This window comes from Carassius gibelio, chromosome B20 (genome assembly GCF_023724105.1).
Source record: "Carassius gibelio isolate Cgi1373 ecotype wild population from Czech Republic chromosome B20, carGib1.2-hapl.c, whole genome shotgun sequence".
NCBI classification, from domain to species: Eukaryota; Metazoa; Chordata; class Actinopteri; order Cypriniformes; family Cyprinidae; genus Carassius; species Carassius gibelio.
The window spans coordinates 9,078,304-9,099,933 of record NC_068415.1 but is presented as its reverse complement, the minus strand read 5'-3'; the positions used below and the strand labels follow the sequence as shown (position 1 = coordinate 9,099,933).

General features: G+C 36.5%; 1 protein-coding gene across 3 annotated transcripts; it reads left to right on the top strand.

The window, feature by feature from the left end:
- Nucleotides 1–1,674: 1,674 nt before the first annotated feature.
- On the top strand, nt 1,675–10,771 carry prrx1b (paired related homeobox 1b). 3 transcript variants are annotated; one of them, XM_052585798.1, is made up of 5 exons: nt 1,675–2,830; nt 7,182–7,357; nt 8,415–8,596; nt 9,330–9,395; nt 9,624–10,771. In XM_052585798.1, the coding sequence occupies exons 1-5, from the start codon at nt 2,584–2,586 to the stop codon at nt 9,754–9,756; spliced, it is 804 nt and encodes a 267-aa protein (XP_052441758.1). In that variant the 5' UTR covers nt 1,675–2,583; the 3' UTR covers nt 9,757–10,771. The 3 variants fall into 3 exon arrangements, with proteins under 3 accessions (XP_052441758.1, XP_052441756.1, XP_052441757.1); XM_052585797.1 differs by having other exon boundaries at nt 1,694–2,830; nt 9,330–9,391; XM_052585796.1 differs by lacking the exon at nt 9,330–9,395 and having other exon boundaries at nt 1,682–2,830.
- Nucleotides 10,772–21,630: the final 10,859 nt, after the last annotated feature.

The following is a 21,630-nucleotide window of genomic DNA, read 5'->3' as shown; positions in this document are numbered from 1 at the left end:
TGAGTCTGTGTTTATCACAATGTCATAAAGTCAATCCACAGAGTTATGAGTCATGTTTTCAATTACGCACGTAGGCTACATTACAAAATAATCTGTGGAAAAATCCTATCAGGCAAGAAATACATTTACAAAATACATTTCAATAATTATTTGTCCGTTGGTGTTTTTGAATAATTAAAAATATATATTATTATTAGGCTATTTTTATACTATTATCCATGTGTTTATAATAAAAAATAATAACCTTTCGTTTCGTTATTATGTCCATCTATCTACAGCTTTCCCAAGGTCGGGAAAAATTGAGGATATTGGGAAGACTGTGTATTACAGGCCGGGAAAACTGGCATGGAAAATGGAGATGAATCAAATTGTAAAAAATTATTTATTCTATTTCAGCTATAAAACATTTAGTGTAGTCCCTTTATATTTTATTTTTTCTCAACAATATCAAATGAATGGAACTCATTCAAAGTCATGGAACTCCATTGATCAAATATTTTAGATTTTTAAATAAAATGAATTCGATTCAAATTGAAGCGATGGAAATCGTTAAAGCACACTTTAGGGTAGCTGTCCAAATGATAAATCTGTTTAAATTTAAGCTGTCCAAAGTCATCATGAACCAGGGGAAGAAAAAAAACTATTTTTAAGTTTGGATTTTGACAGGCCATAAACAAACCCCAATCTCTTTCAACTGCGACGTCTGCGTTCAAGCGATGATGGACATGTGCCACACGGATTTGACATTGGACTGAAAACGTTTTGCTGGTAGTGGTGGAAAGGACCGGTTTTACAGACTCTTCTTTTGCACGATCCTTCAGCCCGATAGAAGGCCTTTTTGAGAGAAGTCGCTTGTAGAGGGGCTGGCAGCTGAGGGAATGTAGAGGGAAAACTAATGATGAAAAAGGTCTACTCCATCCCAACAGCGGCTTAATTAAATACATGGAAAGAACGAAAGCACCACATCTGGTTTCAATCGGTTTTCCTTTGATGGCATCAAGTGTTCTTTTCCCAGATCTGGGGCTGGAAGCTACGGGATGTCTGTGGCAGTGAGGAGCCTATAGACTCTTGCCATTGAAACACATGGACATCTACCTTGTGAAAGCCTCCACTTATAACTCAAAGTCAAACTCAAAGTGGTCTGACACTCCAGTTGGAGATGTGAACTTTCTACAGTTTTTGGTTTGACCAAAGTCCGGATGACAAAACATTATTTTTCAAAACGTGTGTTTAAACATCAATAGTTAATGCATGTGCATTGTTATGGTTATTTAGAATGTTCTTATAGGCAATGTGGTAGGCTACTATACAAATCTTTAAAAAAATCTCAGAAAAAATAAAATTCTTTAATTATTTTAAAAGAACGCCTAACATTATTTGAGGGCATTCAGCGAACGAATCAATTGGCAGAGTATACATCACCATTTAGCTAATGGAAAGGGTGTTATAAATGCAAGGAAGCCAACGAAAACCCTAAATTAATTATCAAAAACGCCTTCCCAAAATTTACTGTGACATAGGACCTTAAGTTGCCTTTCACACGGAAAGGTTTGTATTTTACGGAGCTGATTTTTCTTCTTCTTTTTAAGGAAACATGCATGTAGCATTTTTTGTAGTATTTTGCGCATGACACAGCGTTCTAAAGACGAGGCGTTCTCCCATTCTACTTTTAAACGCTAAAACGCGTTCTGTGTAAACGACCTCTTCGACGGTTTAACCTCAAGGCCTCGTTTTCATTCGCTTAAAAATTAAATATGGCGTCTGACTACTACAGCTAAAGGCATTCAACTAAACCATCCCATTAATGGCCGTTTCCTACAAAATTTTACAAATGTCTTTGTGCCACCACTTGAACATTGTTTTGAGCGAAATGATAATAAGTGACAGATATCTGGAATTCAGAGTTTGGGGAGGGTTAACCTTCGAAGGGAAGCTGTGATGGAGGAGGGAGGAGGGCTGTTAAACGTCAAAGACAGCACAAAGTCTTTTGCCACGTAATTACGAGAGCCTTTCAGCTCCATCTTCTCTCCCAGGGGTCTCAATCTTTCATTTACAATCCACTCCACTGCATGCCAGTGAGCGCGCCGTTTGAAGTGCCAGAACACACAAGCGCGCGCGCGTGTGTGTGTGTGAGAGTAGAGAGCACGGCGTGGAGCAGAGGAGAGAGCCAAGAGCCAACAGCTTAGGGAAGGCGCTGGAGTGTCCTGCCTCCTCTCGCTGCTTTACACACATGCATCTGAAAGGCATCAGCATTTCTGGATCAGCGCTCAGTCACCAACTCCGTGGAGCTCTGGGAGTTTTTTCTTATTGAATCAACAATACTTTTCAGAAAGAGATTATATGGCTTTGAGTGGACGCATTCAACATACTTCGTGGTCTTTATAGTCCTATTAAGTTCCACAAAGTTTTATTTCAATTTGAAACATTGCTCCACCTGGATAAGTAGCTATCATAGTGGGCAAAGGTATTGGTTTGGAGGCGCTGTTCCTTATGAGTTTGTCTTCAAAATTACGCAAGGAGGACCTGTTTGGTTAACCTAATACACTTGCCCAGTTTTTTTCCCTCTTGTATCGTATTTGCGTCATGACTTCTAGCTATGCACATGTAATGGACAGACAAGCAACCATATCCAGCAGACTGGAGAGTCCCATTACAGCCAACCTGGAAAACCTGCAAGCCAAAAAGAACTTCTCGGTGAGCCACCTGTTGGATCTAGAGGAGGCTAGAGAAATGGTCGGTTCTCAGGCGGACGACAGTGTCGGCGAAACGGGCAGGACTATGCTGGAATCTCCGGGTTTAACCAGCGGCAGTGATACAACACAACAGGAGAGTAAGTCTGCTCACACTCCCTAAGACAATCAATTGTTGTAGATTTATAGAGAGAATCATTAACATTTTAAAACAATAATAAAGAATAATAATAACTGACAATATTGGTATAGCCTATATTTTGCTTATAAAATACTGTCAAATTTTAATGGCTAGCCTATTTGATTCTGTAGCCTATGTGGTCTACACACTGGATTAATCATTCAGTTGAATTTATGATTTTTAAATGTCCTACTGCACAGTTTATCAAATGTGTAGACAGGTTATGCGAGGTTTCTCTCACGAAATAATACTAGTAGAAAAATTATTCCGCATGATCAGTTTATGGGTCTTGAACGCATTTTCTACATAATTTATGATTGTTGTCATTCCAGCCCGTTGTGCGTTAATAAAAATATGGCCTCGTAAAAATCGCGAAATTTGTTCTTATTTTTATGAGTAGAACTGTTTCCTGAAATTGACTTTATTTTTTAATTTGCTTTAGCTTATATAATTAGCAGAACATTTGCAACGTTGGAAAGTTATGAACAACAGGCACGTCTCTGTCATTTTTCAGCTTTCTTGGTTTAAGGAAAATATTTAAGATAAAAAGAGTGCTATGGGAAAACCCACAGAAAAAAAATCCTAAATTCTGGACCTTTTCATTTCATTTCAACACTATAATTTGTCATCATTATCCTGCATCCGGAGAACATACATATGTGATTATGGTATCGAATAGCAAACTTCATTACGTGTACAAATATAAGTCGTCTTTTGCGGGAAAAAAATATTTTGGCCTAGTGTTGCTTTCTTATAACTTATGTTACAGTGGAATTATTTTATTAACCTAAATGTTATGCTAGGGGTAGGCCCTACTTTTTATATTACACTTTCTATTTTACATTTAGCCTATTTATTATTATTATTATTACTAATCGTAACAATTTAATGTAGGCCTAATCACGTTTGCTTGTACAGTGCCGTCCTTACGTTCTTAGAAGCCTATATAGGCTATAGCTATAGTGAACCCCCCCCCCCCCCCCAAAAAAAAATATTTTTCCCTCTTGTCTTTTTTTTTTTTTTTTTTTTTTTAAAGACCATATCTCTATCCTGACATTAAACTTTATATAAATGTCTAAAAAGGTTGTCGTCATTCCAGGGGCGATTCTAGGATTTTTTCAACTGGGGGGCACAAGAGGGGCCACGATTAATACAGAGGGGCCAATCTTGTGTTGTTTGAACTGTATATCCAAATCATTTCAAGAGTTCAGTAACCTTTAAAATCAGTAATAAACAGTGTTATATTAAATAATTATATTAAATTATATTATAATAAATAGTGTTATATACAATAAACAAACTATTATATTTTAATAGCAGGTATAAAAAAAAAAATCAAATACAATTTGTATTAACTTTTCACTTTACAAAAGTGAAAGTAAAACTGTAATAAATAAAATAATCCATTGTATGAATAGTTTACAACTCACAAATAATAATAATATAATTTATTTATAATAGCCTTATATAATATATATATATATAATAGCCTTATTAATATAAATGCAGAATAACATTAATAATTCATAGAAATAAATATTATCCACATCCCATTCAATTTGCATAGCAGCAGATGCAGGAAATTTGCATTGATGAATAAACAAAATCAACTTATGTCAAGGCTAATTAATCTTGAGCATATTGATTTAAAAATATCATATATCCATACTTTGTTAGAAAGCTACTTGTTCAAAAAGGTAGCTTTAATTTAACATGTAAAATATTTGGATTCTATAAAACAGTTAAGAATAACTTAATTACTCCAGTGTTATTTTAGTATTAGTTATTTATTTTGCTATTTAATCATGCATTAAATAATTATGTATGAATTTTTTGAGAATGTTTCTGGGTGTCATCAAATGACGTTTTGTCAATAACTTCTGTGAAGGGAGGGAGAGAGAGCTAGAGAGAGAGCTTTCCAGGGTGCAGACAGCAATCGCGGAGCACCATGGTGATTTAGAACGCCAACTGAATTTATTAGGAATCTACAGACGCAAATAGACTAAAGGTGTAGAAAAATAAAGACCTATATGTGTATTTTGGACTTTTTTTCACCACAAGTCTGAAAGAAGACATGTTACTGAAGACAAACAGCCCCAAATCTCAAAATTGACCAGTAAAAAAAAACGATGTTTTTGCATGTGTCTCACCCATATAGACTTTTTAAAAAAAGTCTCAAGTGTGGAGCGTTAGATAAACATTACACAATTTGTTTCGTCACATCACTTGAGTGAAAAAAGTCGCTAATCGACTGCATGATTCAATAATGACTTTATTGAATTGCTATTAGCTATAGTTTTTTTTTTTAAACCATTGCTTTAAATTGCGTTGTTGCCCATATCGGCGCGTTCGGCCAAAAAAAAAAAAAAAGTAAATCGTAACGCAGTAAACCCCTTTTACATTCAGCATCAGAGGAGCATAGTAAATATAATGATTAGCATCTTGGTCTGCTCTAGGAGATAACATCGTCATCGAACCTGGTCTGTCTAACACCGAAAGACGTTAACGTTATTACCAAACACTTCTTGCACTGCAACAACTCGCTAATCGAAAAACATAAGCTATTTAAAATAGGTGCTTTTTTCGTTGGAAAACAGCAGCTCGCTATTCTTGGTCCTCGTTGAGAAGCATCGCGACGCAATCATGAGTTATTTACTAAACTGAACGATTATAATTTGAATTTGTGAGTGACAGACAAGTAGAAGGGTGGGGGCACAAGGGGGGGCCAATCAGTTTTCAGGAGGGGCCAGTGCCCCCATGGCCCCTCCCCTGGCTACGCCACTGCGTCATTCTTCAAGGGAAGCTTAAATAGGTTGGTTCTCTTTTGGTGTGCAAATCAAAATTACTCGCACATCATTCACACAACTATAATTTCAAACTCTGAGAAAGCGAGTTTGCTTTTTGATTATAATTTACATGTTAACCAAGTCATTTATGTTTTTTAAGGACAATATTGTGATGAAATTTGCCCCCAAATTTGATTAAACTCTATTAAACTCACACTGAAATGTAGGCCTATATATAAAAATATATGTTCTTATTGTTGTCATTGTATGAGGATTGTTCCAAGATACTGAGAAATTACAGGAAATCTGAATGAGGTATTCAAACACAATGTAGTTATTTCATATTTTGTTACAATCCATTCACTCATGTGTTATTTGACAAAAAAGTGTTTTTCCTAAAACTCTTGGACTCATTTTGTAAAAGCTTTAAGCATTTCCTATAACAAGCCCAATGCCCCATTAAACCGCCTGAGTTTTCATTTAAATGTAGCAAACAGTAAGTTTAAATAGTAATTAAACAGACTTTTATAGTCTGAAACTGAACTAATAAAATGTTGGCATTTAACAATCTTTCCACCAAGCCTAAAGAGCCTATCCCCTCTGCTATGCCTAGGTCAAATGTCAGTGTTCATCTGTGATCCTTTTTGAAAATTATGGTCACGGAACTACTGTTGTCATGAAAAGCAAAGGGATGGCAACCCCATAGGCTGCAGTTTGTCTGTGCTGTCAGTTGAATGATTATCGAGTCTCATGAGAGTGTAAGTTACTTCAGTGCTTTTGGCTGTAAAGTACTGATGGGAATAGGCTCTTTAAAGGTTGTTTCAAAATATTCCTGTTTTGACAGGAATCTTTTCTATCTTTTATTTATTTGCTTGATTGCTGGTGGACATTTAGCATATGCTGTTGGTCAGATTAAAGAACAACAAAGGCATTTCTCATGAGTTTCTCTACGTTTATAAATCTCTCCTTCAGTGCAAACTTAAGATGAAACCGGAGCAAGAACAAAAACTGTTTTTCTGATTGCACATAGAGTTTGTCTAAAGAATTCCATGACAAAAAGCAAAAAAAGTTTTATTTATAATGATTTGGGGGTGTAAATTAGCCCCTCTTGTGGTCTTGTGAGAAATGTCTAGGCTCATTACAAATTATTTTTCACTAGTTAAACTGTACAGTAATGTTCACTAGTTTAACAACTGGGATCACTTTACTGTTTGCAGTGTAAATTTGTGTTAAATGTTATTTTTTTTAAAGCCATTGTGAAACACCACAAAGGCAAAAAAGTAAATATATTTAAATAAATAGTTGCTTATGATTTATGCTTTGCAAAAAATATATCCATTTTATATGTATAAATGTATAGATTATTTCCTTTAATGTTAATCCCAGAAAAATCTTTGTTTTCATTTCTAAATTAACAGCATACAAGGTAACATAATGAGAACTAAACACCTGCTGATGGAGGTTAAATTTAAAATATCTAGAAGCTGCATCTCCTGAGATAAATTTGTGTGTGTGCTTTACCAGATGAACAGCTGAACTCCGAAGAAAAGAAGAAGCGTAAGCAGCGGAGGAATAGAACTACGTTCAACAGCAGCCAGCTGCAAGCGCTGGAGCGAGTGTTTGAGCGGACACACTACCCAGATGCCTTTGTTCGAGAAGACCTGGCACGCAGGGTCAATCTCACCGAAGCTAGAGTTCAGGTAAACCCCACAATCAGGTCTTAAGTTTACTAGTTGACTAGAGAATGCGTCAATTTTGAGAATTTAATACAAAGCATACTGAAGCTTTATGCATTATACCACAAAATGAAAATACATTTAGAAATAAAAATGACCAAAATCAAATGAAGATTTAACCACTTGCCTAATTCAAGGTTTCAGCAAAGATTCAGTTACAGATGTACGTGATGGGAACACTGAAGTTTGGTGTTGTCATCGGCCCCATCGTCCGAGTTCAGCATGATTGTTTAAAAATCCCCAGCCGATCACTCTGCCTCTCAGCACACATGCTGTAGGCCGCAGCCAGTCTCCACATTCTCCTGTAATGAGACTGTTTTTGTAGAAAGATGGGGATTATTCCCGTTTATAGATCAAGAGAAGGAAGGGGAGAACGAAAGGAAAGAAATAGAACAAACACATCTGCAATTAATGTGTCCCAGAAAGGGAGCAATACAGAAATGCTTTGATAAAAGAGACTTTGAGCTCATTCCTCAGGCGCTGCGTAACCGGACACTGTGCCTCCACCAGGCCTGGTGCTGCAGCCAAGGCTTCGAGATCTGGGCTTCCCGCTCTGTCTCCAACCATGTTTCACAAGCGCGTCTGCTCATTCTTCAAACCTCTGGGAAAAAAAGGTGTACATGTGTGCACCAGCGGATCAGGACAACTGTTTAAAAGTGCAGTAAAATATTGTCCTGCAGAGCTATGAAACTGCGAAAAAACATTTTTTAATTGCATTTTGTTTTAACCTCAATCGTCAAACTGCGTTTTTATGAATCTGATCACAGCTGAGCCAATCATGTGAGCCATGAACAATTTCAAGCAGAAAAATGCATCATCTAGGGTCACAGAGCACAAAAAGATCTGAAACTTTATAGCTTTATTCTAGCATTTTTTGTTTTCAATGCAGGCAGTATTGTACCAGCTACTGTATATCTCGAGTCTTAGAATATGCTTTGCTCTGCAATTTATCTTTCATCGCTGTGCACTAAATATCCAGAATAACCACCATACTGTGTCATGTCGGCTTGTGCTCTCATAGGTGTGGTTCCAAAACAGACGGGCAAAGTTTCGGCGCAATGAGCGGGCGATGCTGGCCAGTAAGAATGCCTCGCTTCTCAAATCGTACTCAGGCGACGTAACGGCAGTGGAGCAGCCTATCGTCCCCCGTCCCGCACCCCGTCCAAATGACTACCTGTCCTGGGGGAGCGCAGCCCCGTACAGGTAACTCTCTGAATCCTTCTCATCACAGCGCTCTGGTTTCATTTCCTCGCTGTACGTCTTTTCTGCTCTCCTGCCGTGACTTCTTCTTTTACAGAATGTTTTAGATTAGTTTTTTTTGTACAATTTCATTCTTAAGCCCTTTTGTTTTCCTTCAAAATGTTGGTGGAGTCGGAGGGACGCACGGGCAAATAAGCAGAAATGGCAATGCTCTGCTTTTCCCAGCAGCGTTGCGTAGGTCCATATAGTCCAAAATAGCACAAGGACTTTCTAGCAGGTCGTTTTCTGCCACTCTTTGTGAAAATGATGGTGGGCAGATCCCCTGATGATGAGGTGATAATCTGAAAACAAACCATATTAAATCCGCCTGTGACCCTCATGACCTTTGGGCCATAGGATACAAATGGACTTTCACAGGGAAAAAGTCCTTTGGGCAGGATTTTTTGTGATTCTAGTAACAATTTGGTTATGATTCACAGTAATCTTTATTCTTAAAAGCCGTATAGAGTAACTAACCCTGAAACTCCGGCCAAATAAATTTTTTTCCCAGCAACTGAAATCTGCAACTGGACTGGGAACACTTTCTGGCATGGATACGCATTTTGACCAGTGATCATGCCAATAAAACAAGCTTGCACAATTTCAACACACACCTAACGCATAACTGTGCACATATAATGCATACATGTTAATGCAGTATTTATGAAGAATTATTAACTATTTATATATTCTTAAGCTGGTACCCAAGGCCGGAGGGAGGGCCAATGCGAATGCCACAGAAAATGCTGCCCACAGAAAGCAAGTACTTTTTAAATTTCTTTTTATGGTTTATCATTTAAATAAAAAAATTAAGCACTATATTTTGGATTCACATGAAGACAAAAAAAAAAAAATATATATATATATATGTGTGTGTGTGTGTAATATATATAATTTTTTTATTATTATTTATTTATTTATTCGTCAATTGAATTTGAAATGCGTTTAACATATTAACATTTATATTGACTATCTCCTATCTTATTTTCAGCTCCGTGGCAACCTACCCACCCACTTGTGCCAACACCACTTCCACCCAGGGAATGAATATGGCCAACAGCATTGCTAACCTGAGACTGAAGGCCAAAGAGTACAGCCTCAACCAGGTGCCCACTGTCAATTAAGCCTGAAACGGGGGATGAGATGAGGGGACAAAGAGAAGCAAGGGATGTTGACAAGAGAAGAACGCAGAGGAGCTGGATTAGTTTGGCCTTCTGCAGTATCAAGAGCAGAGTCGATGTGACTTTTCTCCCCCTCCTAAAACAATGGAACTGAATTGTTGTCCCTATCATTTGGCTTTTTTATTCATCACGGATGAAGGTATGTTTTTGAGAAACATAATCTCAGTTTGTACTGATCCGAAGATTGTAAAGACAGCGCAAGGTCTGCTCTTTGGAGAACAAATCAACGAGCAGGGCTCTGCTAAATCTGTAAGAAGTGTCAGACGGAGCGTCTGGATGCTGTAAGCTGTTCTTTCCTTGTTCTTTTTTGGCTTTATTTTGTTCAACCGGACAGAAAGTAGAGACACTTTCATGGCAAACAATGGAACTGTTGTTCACCATTCATCACTGAATGTTTTAAATTACACTACAAAAAAAGTTAATGCTGAGATTTGGCAAAATACTGACCCAAAATGTCTTCATGTCTACATACAGTAGAATAAAGACACATTTGTGGACTTTAGTCAGTAAACAGGAGATGTTTAAAACTATCCATGCTGATGGAAGCATTGAGGTCGGATTACATCTTTTATCGTCTTGAATATTACACCACTGTTTAAGGTTAATACTATGCCCCATGGTGACCTATGTATCCACTCACAGTACATTAACACATTATGTTTCAGTTTTTCCAAAGGTGATTTTTTTTTTTTTTATCAATTATATTTTCCTTCTTATATTTGAAAACCATATAGTAATAAAACATTTTCAAGCAATAAATCCTATACTATTGTGTTGAATCCCGCAGCTAAAGAGAGACATGCATATTTTTTTTTTTTGCTAAATGCTCTTATTTGAGAAACTGTTGCAGGCAACAGTATTACTTCAACATGACCTAACAAAATATATCCGTATGTAACATTTCTTGCATTATGTTAGTCAAAACACCAACCATACAAAATAAATAATCCAAAATGAATTTTGTTTCATATTATAGATTTTGATGGTAATCAATGTGATTTCAATTGTGTCTGAAACTATGTGAGAGAAATATGGGTTTTTAGATTTATCCTACGATATACCTAGATTATTTCTGACTGTTCAATTAAATTTAGAGCATCATATGATACTATGCAATGCCGCTAAGCTATGTTTTTCATGTTGTGTTGAGCCGGTCAAAATATTCCTCATGGTTTGCCCATGTACAAAGAAAGAAAATTTCCACTAATTAAATCAAATTCAATTTATGTACTTTTTTTTTTTTTTTTGCAGTAATGAATTGATTCATCAATAATCAATTGATTAATCTCAATTTAAATGCAAATTCTTTTTTTTTCCTTTTTTTTTTGACAGAATCTCATTTGTCATGGAGTAGTGTTATATTTTTCTTTAACATCTGTACTGAACATCTGTTACCTAAAATGTTAAGAACAGATTAGTTCCTAGATCTGATATATAATGCTTTTTAAGCATGAATTTCAATTTTTCATTTACTCGCACGCGCAGTTTGTTGCAACATCTGTAACTCAATAAGTTAACGTGTATATGACGTGATCACTTTGGGGAAATTGAAAGCATTTGAGTTTAAATCTGGTCACCAATTATGCCCTATATAATAGGAGTAGATCGCTACAATGGTAAACATTTTTATGTCACAGCATGATGGGAAGAGAATCCCAGTAACCCCTATATTTCTATGGAGGAAAGAAAACAAGGAAGAAAAAGTATGTCAAACTTTTCTTACACTTAAAGTAAAGTAAAAAAAAAATCGAAATTGCTTTTTTTTTTTTTTCTAACCAAACCAATAGCATAAAAGGAAAATGTGTTGATGACTACAAGCAAATTAGTGACAAAATGCTTGCAGAATTAGTCAAAACAAAAGCTTTGCAGATTTAATTACATCTAAAATAAACAAACTGACTGAGTTTGATATGACTTTTTCCCCCCAGCAATCCAAGAATATGCTATACATGATGTATTGAGTGCTGTACTGGAGATACATAAAGGCTTTATCAATATATTATCATCAACAACTGTTCCAACAGCTAAAATATAATGTATGTAATATCAGTATGTGAAAACTTAAATGACGATCTGCAAAGTGATTTTATTAAATTTACTCTCTATCATTTATTTATTGATAACCTGCCAATGTCATATATTGAAACTTTTTAAGCTGCTATTAAACATAGTCAAACCCACTTTCCAAAAGTGCAAGACTATGAGTTCGAAACACTAGAAATTCTGAGATATTCACTAAATCAAAGACAAGGGATGAGATTGTTTGTTATTATTTCCCATCATTATTTTCTGCCCAACCTATTGAAAATGATTTCCAAGGCCTGTGTTTACACCCACGGGCGTTGATTAGCGACATGACTCATGTGTATGTGTGTGTGTGTGTATATGCCTAGTGCCTTGTTCTCCATCCAGACTGTTGCATGCTCTCCATGCTGTGCTGCTCCGGTCAGGTCAAAGCATCTCACCTTTCAGGCAGCCGGGCCCTGCTGACCTGAAGTGCTTCCAGATGTGCGTAGGCTGTGACCCGTTCGCCCCACCCCCAGCCGCATCACCTCAGGCCTGGGCCCCCTCCATCAGGGCTGACAGCATCCCCCTCGGATGGGTGTACGCGTAGCCGCCCGAGCAGATGACATACAAACACCTCACCCCCTCAGCACCACATCTGGAGTCTATTACAGAGGAGACAGTCAAAGTGAGCATGGGGGGAAGAGTCTGAACAAGCATGTGTGTGGAATATATGTATGATAAGGTGGAGATGTTTGGAGTAATTTGAGCGTGCGTGCAACTGCTTACTTCCCGTGACCTTTTTCGTTTCGTGAATCACAGGTTTCCCTTCTTGTCTTTTTTCCTTTGCTCCATAACAAATCTACCGCCTTCCATGTCAGCCCTCTGGCTATTGGATAAGGCGCTGAGAACATGTGGCCACAGCCAGTTTATTAACTGGAGTTTGCACAATACTAAAAGTTACTTGTCTTTTGTAAAATACAGTCCAGCTGTTTACAATGTGCGGTAGAATCGAATGCCAAGACTGCATTGTGTGTGCTGACATAGCCTGATGCTGAATGGAGTTGAATGAAATGTGATTCTGACACATTATTCTGAGTTCACAGACCGCAATCCACCTGCTAGGTTAAGCAACATAGGAACATGTATGTAATCATCCTTCTAACTAAAAAGCACAGCACTTTGGCCTTTCAGATGGACTGATTGGCATTTTAAATGCATGGTGAAATTCCCTTGTGGTTGCTTTATACACTGCACTTTAAAAACGAACTGTTAGTTTGAGCTTTAAAAAAATATGAAAGCAGCTCTTTACTACATTTAATCAATGTGCTTAAATGTTTTAAGTAAATGCAGTGATTTAACTTAAAATGACAAGTTGCCATGATTTAGAATCAACCACATTTTTACTGTATTACCTGAAATGACATTGTAGTTCGACGTCGAGCTTACAGAAATGTAAAAAACCTTTCCATTTCATTGAACTCAAAACAATTTTTTGCAATCCCATCCAACTGATGAAAGGATGAGGTAACTGAGAGTGAGCGTTTGAAAGGTCCATGGAGATCATCCTGTTGTGTGAAAGATGTGTGAAGATCTTCAGAAATCAAGTTTTCTGTTCCTGGCCTAAATGTTAAGTGATCAGTGCTCACTGTGAACGTTTACATAAAAAAAAAAAGTTGTAGCATTAAGAGCGTGAGGCTACTGTACTAAGACGATGAATGTCTGAGATTGTATAATGTTTGACTATTTTTATAATCTTTGTATAATGTTTTCCAGGGGTTTTTTTAACTGTAAAAATGCTAAAAGTTTTCTGTAAGGGGTAGGTTTAGGTGTAGCATTGGTGTAGGATGACAGAATATGCAGTTTGTACAGTATAAAAACCATTATGGCTATGGAATGTCCCCTCATATAGAAAACTAAGTAAATGTGTGTGTGTGTGTGTGTGTGTGTGTGTGTGGTTAAAAGAAATTAGAAAATGCACTAATTCATCTCCCCTGAAGTTTGACTTAAACTTAAATGGCAGTGTCAAGAAGAATTAATTGTGTTCCCTCAAGTTAGTATATTTTACTCTTACTAAAATTATATGGATGAAGTCCTATATAAATGATAAAAATGAAGACCTTTGTAAAAATATTGACCTTACACAAACTTGCTGAAAGTAAAGTTATAGCTACTCTCTAGTCTCCAGTGGCAGCCATACAGCTTTCTATTTTGCTGTGTTTTAACTGTCTTTAATTACGGCTTGTCTCTACTAGATCAAAGGATGCTAATTATTATGCAATAGAAATTTGGGGGATGTTAACTGGCTGTTTGGACGTCTCAGACTTGGATGAATATGTATTTTCATTTCCATCTCTCAAACAAACCGCCAGCGTGCACAAGGCTGGTGGCTGATGTGACATTGGTCTTCATCATCGCCGTATAATCAACTTCAGCTTCCCCCGGCACGAAAAGTCACATCTATTCCCTCAACAGCTGAACTATTTAAAATATGCACTGTTAAAAGGCTTTTATTTATAAATGGGGCAATGGAGAAGTGGATTTGGGTTTGGGTTTACATGGCTCAGAGCAAAACACATGTGAGCCCTGGCCCAGCCTGTTGACAGCTTTCAACTCTCCCTGTTCTGGAGTGAGGAACGGAGAAGAAATACAGACCAAAACATCTTCCTCTCTTGCCAAATTACTTCAGAGCAAAAATCTCTTTCCTTCTGTGTGGTTTGGCATTACATTTAAAATATAAAAACCTTCTAATGGAATACAGTTAACCATTTAGTTGACCTTGAAGGGGTCAATAAATAACAGCAGACCTTCTGTATGAACTACAAGAACATGTGATGCAAAATTAATTCCTAGGATGTCTAAATATTTAGCGAGGGTCACATGGAGAATTTATATTTTTCTCAAGTCTTCTGAATAGCATCACTATGGAAGATTGTTGCAATTCTGAGAAAAAAAAAGTTATAAACTTGATATATTATATTTGTGAGAGGCAAAAGAGATTAAAAAAACACAATTACCCAGTAATTTTTAGTTTGTATTCTGAGGCAAATTTTTTTAATAAAACAGGACTGTGAAATGTAAATTCAGAAAACAGCTGGAAAAAAATTGCATTTGTGAGAACTTTCTAGCCGACATTCCTTGATATAAACTTATAATTCCAAGAAATTGCAAGATGTAAACTCAGAATTCAGAATTGTAAGATAAAAACTGAGATATATCTCAAACTATTTCTATAAATGTGTTCATTAGCTCAACAAAGACATGACATATGACAAGCTCTTCAGCACCTCCCAGTGGAATATTTACAGATGCATTTTACCCCTTTCATGCTAGCCAAAATATTCATCAGAATGAGTAGACTTTCACTGAAAGGAAGTGGTTAGAAATAACATTTATTTATGCATTGATTTGCCAGCACTAAGAAAACTTGACTGGAAACTGCAAGGTCCATTCCAAGATACCAAGCACACTTCCTTTTCACACTAATAAAAGTTGCTGTGCCCGCTAAAATGTTAGCATATTACAAAAACGAGAAGAAACAAGCATTTCTCAAACAAGATCAAACCTGAAGTTCCCACTTCACCTTGCTCATAGCATATGAGGCCTTGTCACACATTTGCTGATATATTCAAGAAGTGTGGAACAGGCTGTTTAGGCTGACCTCGGTGTTTAAACTATCACTAATTTGAGCTGGATAACTTCCTGCTTTCATTACTCTTGCCAACAGGACTGAGATGACAGAAAGTCCCAGTGGCGCCGGGCTGCTGGAGAGGAAGCAGCACTGTGACAACGGCGCCCAAGTCAAATGCAAAGGTCAACATCCACCGTGCACCCAAATCCCCCTAGTGCCTGTTAAAACCACAGGACAATGCAAATAGCTTGTGTCACACCATTTCCTCAGGTTTTAAAAGAAATTTCAGTTTCTGGAGAGGATCATTTAAGATGTTAATTCAAACATATGATCAGTTCTTCATCAAGCATCCTATGTAAGGAAGCCATTCGTTAGGATTGTGACGATTAACACTGAGCAGCTTCAAACTTGTGTGGGAATAGAAATCAAAGACATAAGCGATAGAAATAAAAGGTATGAGGTCAGCCAGAGACCCATAGCAAATACACGCATCAAAAGAAAAGGTCAAAAGCTTTTGTTTTAAGAATCCCCCTCCCCTTTAAGTGACTGTTAGCTTTATATTCCTTAGTAGAGTCTATTCTTTCAACTTTACAGGGAGGAAATAATCTGGTCATTAATCTTTTTTAAAGCCACAATCCATCATATCTTCTCCAAACAGCCGATGCTTAGATCTGCTTACCATTGTTTTTTATCTTCCAAAACTGAGAGAAATCATTTTCTCTCTCTCAATCACTCTTCTTTTCTTTCTGTGTTAGTTTGGGGTTTTCTATTTCAGAAACAATCTCTACTCTGTGTAAATGGGGGTGCTGGGGGGTACACGCTAAAATGAATATTATTGTCACATCTCGAGCCAGGTCAAATTCCCCACCAAAATGTGCAATTTGGGGATGATGCCTGCCACGGAAAATCTGCCTTCAATTTTCTCAACTGGCACACACACTGACATGTGCACACACACACACACACACACACATAGAGATGCTTGCAAAGAGAGAACAAGAAAGAAAGAGATACTGGGAGAGGCAAGTGCAAACTTAATGTAAGCATTTATTCTGCTAAGTTCTCGGATTTAAATATAGGGCTGACATGAGACTCGATGAAAAGAAATTAGGGGTCTTTATTAACCAAATGTATTAATTTCAATATGACGCTGTAAAAATAAATTGAATAACCTATATGTTAACAGGCCCCTTTTACACATAAGAACACGAGAAAATCTAGAAATGCTTTTTTATTTTAACTTGAGCTCCATGTTTTTAGAACAATGTTATGCATAAAAACGTTCATCTGACACATTTATATTGAAAAACAATGAAATGCAGTGCAATGGAATGCAAAAACGCATTCTATGTGAATGCCCTAATAAAGCGAGTATTCATTTTGGTGCCTATATATGCTGCATGGTTAAAAATTCTAGAATCAATTGGCTCAATACACCATATTTGTGTCCACATCAGTGCTAAATAACCTGATTTATTGTTAAATAATTTCAGGTTTATAGGACATAATGTTTTTGGATCCTGTCCGTGTCATTTTCTATCTCAGAACTGAGCTTACTGAGCTGCAACATTCATCATGAGTGTTGGCACTGCCTACACACAGTCCACAAATGCAGACTAACAAACAAAGAACTAATTGATGATCAACAGGGTTATTGTAAGAGCATTCAGCTTTGATGTGAGAACAGGGATTGATGGGATTTTAAAAACTGTATTGTGGTGCAGATGTACAGAACTACACTGGTAAAACTGGGTCTCCACTTTTACGTACACTAATGAAAATAACATTCCTTAACTGTATATTATATCAAACATGTTTATTAATAATTTTAAGTCATGTGCAGCACATCTGGAGCCTATTTTAAAATTTAAAGAGACGATATATGTGACTTTTGAAATATTAGGCTTTGTTTAACATTATTAATCAAAAGTATATTTATATAAGACTAGCTCTATACAAGGGCCTATGAATAAATTGCAACATTTTTCAAGCACGTATCCAGAGAGGCTTGTAAATCATTTGGCTCATAAAGATATGTGCAAGTATTTAAAACTCAGTTTGTTGATGTTTTTATATTGGCATTCATTAAAAGTAAGCGGCCCCGAAATCCACAGGTGAGCATGACGTCTTGGTTCATATTCAACTCTTACTAAGGGAAACCCTAGTAACCATCTTTCTGCATTTAATGAAAACCATTCCACCGCCTTTCAAATTAATGAAATATTACACTGCAATGTTCAAGAATGTCTTTAAACAGGAATTATGCGCCAGTGGACCTGTTTTGGCTTCAAGGGATGGAGCAATTCTCCAGTTTTACTAGAATCTTTGGTTTCAGAAAAAAAGGAAATCTGTAACTATGTGGTAGAATTATTCTTCCTCAGCTAACCTCTATTCATTAATTTCTATTATAATGATGACAATTATTAGTCGCCTTAGAATTGTAAGGTTATATCTGACATTTTTGTCAAAACTGAGTTATTCACATATTCTTATTCTGTGACAATTTATTTACATAATATTTGATTATCTACAGACGTCTATGGAACGCAAAAACTGAGGCTCAATATCTCAAAACTACCCAGAATGCAGATAAGAACCTTATCTGAAGAATAATATTTGAGCTATATTTTGTAGGCAACATACTGGTTAAAAATATAACTAAATGTATCGCAGAAATGTAAATGTAAATGCACAAAAACAATGAGGGATTCCGATTGAATCACACTCAGGGTGATAGTATCAAACCTGAACAGGCAAATTTATACTAAATACAACAAAAACCACCTAATTTATATATCCATGTCAACAAATAGTACGGAGAGTCAATGAATCACTTTTGTGAATCTGTTCATTTACATTGTGAATGAACTGATTCACTAGAATTAATTGGAATTTCCAAGAGAGGCTCATTTAGGATTAATTAATTCACTAAACTAGAATTATTCAGACTTGTCAACTCTATATATGAGAGAGAGGATTCACTAAAATGAATCAGACCTTCCAACACGAGAGAGAAAGAGAGAGACACCCTTTGTTCAAATATTAAAACAAAATAGGCTAAGGCTTTATATGTGATTATTTAAAAAAATACAATATATTGTTTTTTAATTAGCACTATTTATAAGCCAAATAAAATTCTTATAAACTAAATAAATCCACGGCAAGTTAGCATTCATTTTTCATAACTGATCATCACTATTTTGTCTATAATTAAATCAATGTTTTAGCATGTGGATGCCAGACAGACTCACGGACTCCTGTGGATGTCATTGTAATAAAAACTACCCATGTATTGCTTTGTTGTCCAGATGAGGCTTTTCTTGTGTTGGGAACAGCAGCTTGCGCTCCAGCCCTGCTGCTCTGAGGGGAGCACTGTGGAATTTGGTGCATTTCCCCTTTTCGTGCGCTGGACTTGTTCACTCGCTGCCAACTCTGGGCTCCATTTCGCCTCCACATGGATTCCTCCCTCAGGGGTCACCATGACAGCGAGCAGATCGATAATTAGAAAAACAAAAATGGGAGCTTGTGGACAAGGAGGGCAGAGTGTTATATTATCATTGACACTGTGGAATGGCTAACGAATCACAGGGTGTTATTACAGCACCAAACAAACCTGGGGATGACTGAAGGACAGAGTGATGACTGGATAAGACAGGGAGGGGCCAGTTAATGACACCCCACCCCAAAACACCTCTTAATCATGCATTCAGTCATAAATGTTTCTTTAAACATGTAAGCCTGTTACATACAAATCACAAGGGTCAAATATCTGAGAGCAATGGAGAAAATGCTTCTATTTTGCAGTAAAAAATTGTTTTTATTATAAAAATATTATAAGCATAACAATAAAAAAGTTATTACAGTTATGCATTAGTGACCTAAAAATAGTGCAGAATCTTAAATATTTCTTATAAATTTTTTATATTTACATTATTTTTGGTTTGTTCCTCAATTTCTTTTGTTTTTGACATTCAAAAACCAAAAACCTCCTATTTATCTCCAGATTTAAAATAAAATAAAAACTTGTCTCAGACATTTGTACATATATTTTGTGGACTTGGAAGGTTACTTTTTGTATGCGCTTTTTGCCTGAAGTTGTAAAAGACTTGGATGATCTAAGAAAACTCAAATTTGAAAAGGAGATAATATTTGGCATAATGTACTTTGGTAATATGAAGGAATTTTCTGTATGGATTTTTCCACAGGTGTTTTGAATTAAACATTGAATTGACTTTTGTTTTGGGAAATGTCTGAAAAATTAATGGTAAGGCTAAGGCTACTGCTAATTTTCTGGCAGGAATTTATAAATGTTTCTACCAATTTTTTTTTTTTAACGTGTGCTCACCTTCAAAGTTACAAAAGTGCATTTCCTCATACTGTAAATGAATAAACTGACAACAAATTGGTTGTTTGAAATAATTATCAGGGAGTTTGATCAATGAAATTGACTTGGCTCTTGGCTGTTTTCCTGTGAATCTAAAGGTGAGCTTTAACAAGTCATGGCCACAAGGTGGCCTTAAAATGCTCAGCAAGCAGCAACCAGCAGGACATTTAGAAGGCTGTGGGTGGCAGAGTCCCATGTCACCCCAAAACATTTGACAATTTGTTCATTTCCATGTTGTGGGTAAATTTTGAAGGCCGGGCTTGTTTGGTAAACGAACTAGTAACTAACACTAACAAGTATTCATTCATTTTTAAGTAATACATGCTTAAATTTATGAGTCTTTTAAAAAGTTTTTGTCCTTAATTCATCATTAAATACTGCCAGAAAGGACCAACTGTGTTACATTTTTCCTCATCTTTCTTTAGCACTTTTTCCATAGGAAAGAGCTGGTTATGAAGATGTTTTTTTTTTTCAGTTCATACTGTAGCTGCTAATTAAGTAGGAAATGAAGGAAAATTGCCTGATGACAATGTTAGATTTTTTTACTCTTTGTTAATTGTATAGTCAATACAGAGTATCTATCTTTAAATGCGACACTACACACAAGCAGCAACAACTAGAATTTTAAAGCTGCAGTCCATAAGTTTTGCCTCTTTGTGGCCATCTCTGTTTGAAAACCTGCAATTACTGCTATTTGCAGAATTATCTTCCTTGTGTAGGTTGTGCGCTGGTACACTCGCTCGTGATTGAATTTAATGTTTTGAGGTGTGGCAATTTAGGGTTGCACCGACTAATCGATTAGTCAACTTCAATGCTCTGCCATGATGCTTTAAGCTTGATGTCGCCTAGTCGCTGGTCCTATAGAGAGCACAACAGGATGATAAATCTTTGAAGGACTTCCACATACACGCTCCATCTCCAAATAGTTAAAATTACAACTAAATGTATACTATGAAAAAAAAAAAAAGTATACTATGATCGGCCTTGAATAGGAGAATGCATGGTTTAAACAGCTTATTGTGCAGGCAAATTAATCGCTGTTCGAATCTAATGCACTGCTGCACTGTAATGCACAACATAGGCTATAGAGAGTAGCTTGTATATCATGCGCTGATCTCATGCACACAGAATCAATCATTCAGCGCAGAAATGTATTGTCAACACTGTTCTGTGATTACTCAGTAAAATAGCTTAGAAACTGAAAAGTTCAAGCATATATTTCTTAATAACTAAATCCCACAGCTTCAGTAGTAGTAGGGAGAGGCTGCCAGGTAGAATTAATTCACATACACGATATCACTCTCACTAATGCTTTCATATGAATGTAATTTTTACTGTGCTTCTATATCTCTATCTGATCAGGCAGAAATCTGTGAGAAATATAACAGCCCAAAGACAAAAGAACTGATAAAAATGAGCTGTTATAGGAGCAATAACCATGTGGGTGTCATTTGACATAGCTGTGCACAAGGCTCCAGACTTATTTGTTCATTAATGATGTCATCAGTGACTAGTAGACTTCAACTCGACTTTCATCACATAAAAGTCTACTTTAAAAAATCAGAAGTCGTTCAGCCCCTAGTGGCAGTCAGTCACTGCACAGGTGTGGATATTTACTGTACTTCGCAATCACAGATTTTAGCCTACGTCTTGAAATATATATGACCCAAATAAGAATTTTCTGGATATTGTCATCTGAACAAGTAACAAGTCTGCCATGTTTGTTCTGACCAACTGAGGACACAACAACTGTGCACATTATTATTATTGTTATACTTTATTCTCACATTATTAATGT

Coding starts and splice junctions, on each gene's coding strand:
- prrx1b (XM_052585798.1), top strand. CDS start 2,584: ATGACTTCTAGCTATGCACATGTAATGGACAGACAAGCAACCATATCC. Junction 8,597..9,329: donor GGGAGCGCAGCCCCGTACAG/GTAACTCTCTGA, acceptor TATATTCTTAAG/CTGGTACCCAAGGCCGGAGG. Junction 9,396..9,623: donor ATGCTGCCCACAGAAAGCAA/GTACTTTTTAAA, acceptor TCTTATTTTCAG/CTCCGTGGCAACCTACCCAC.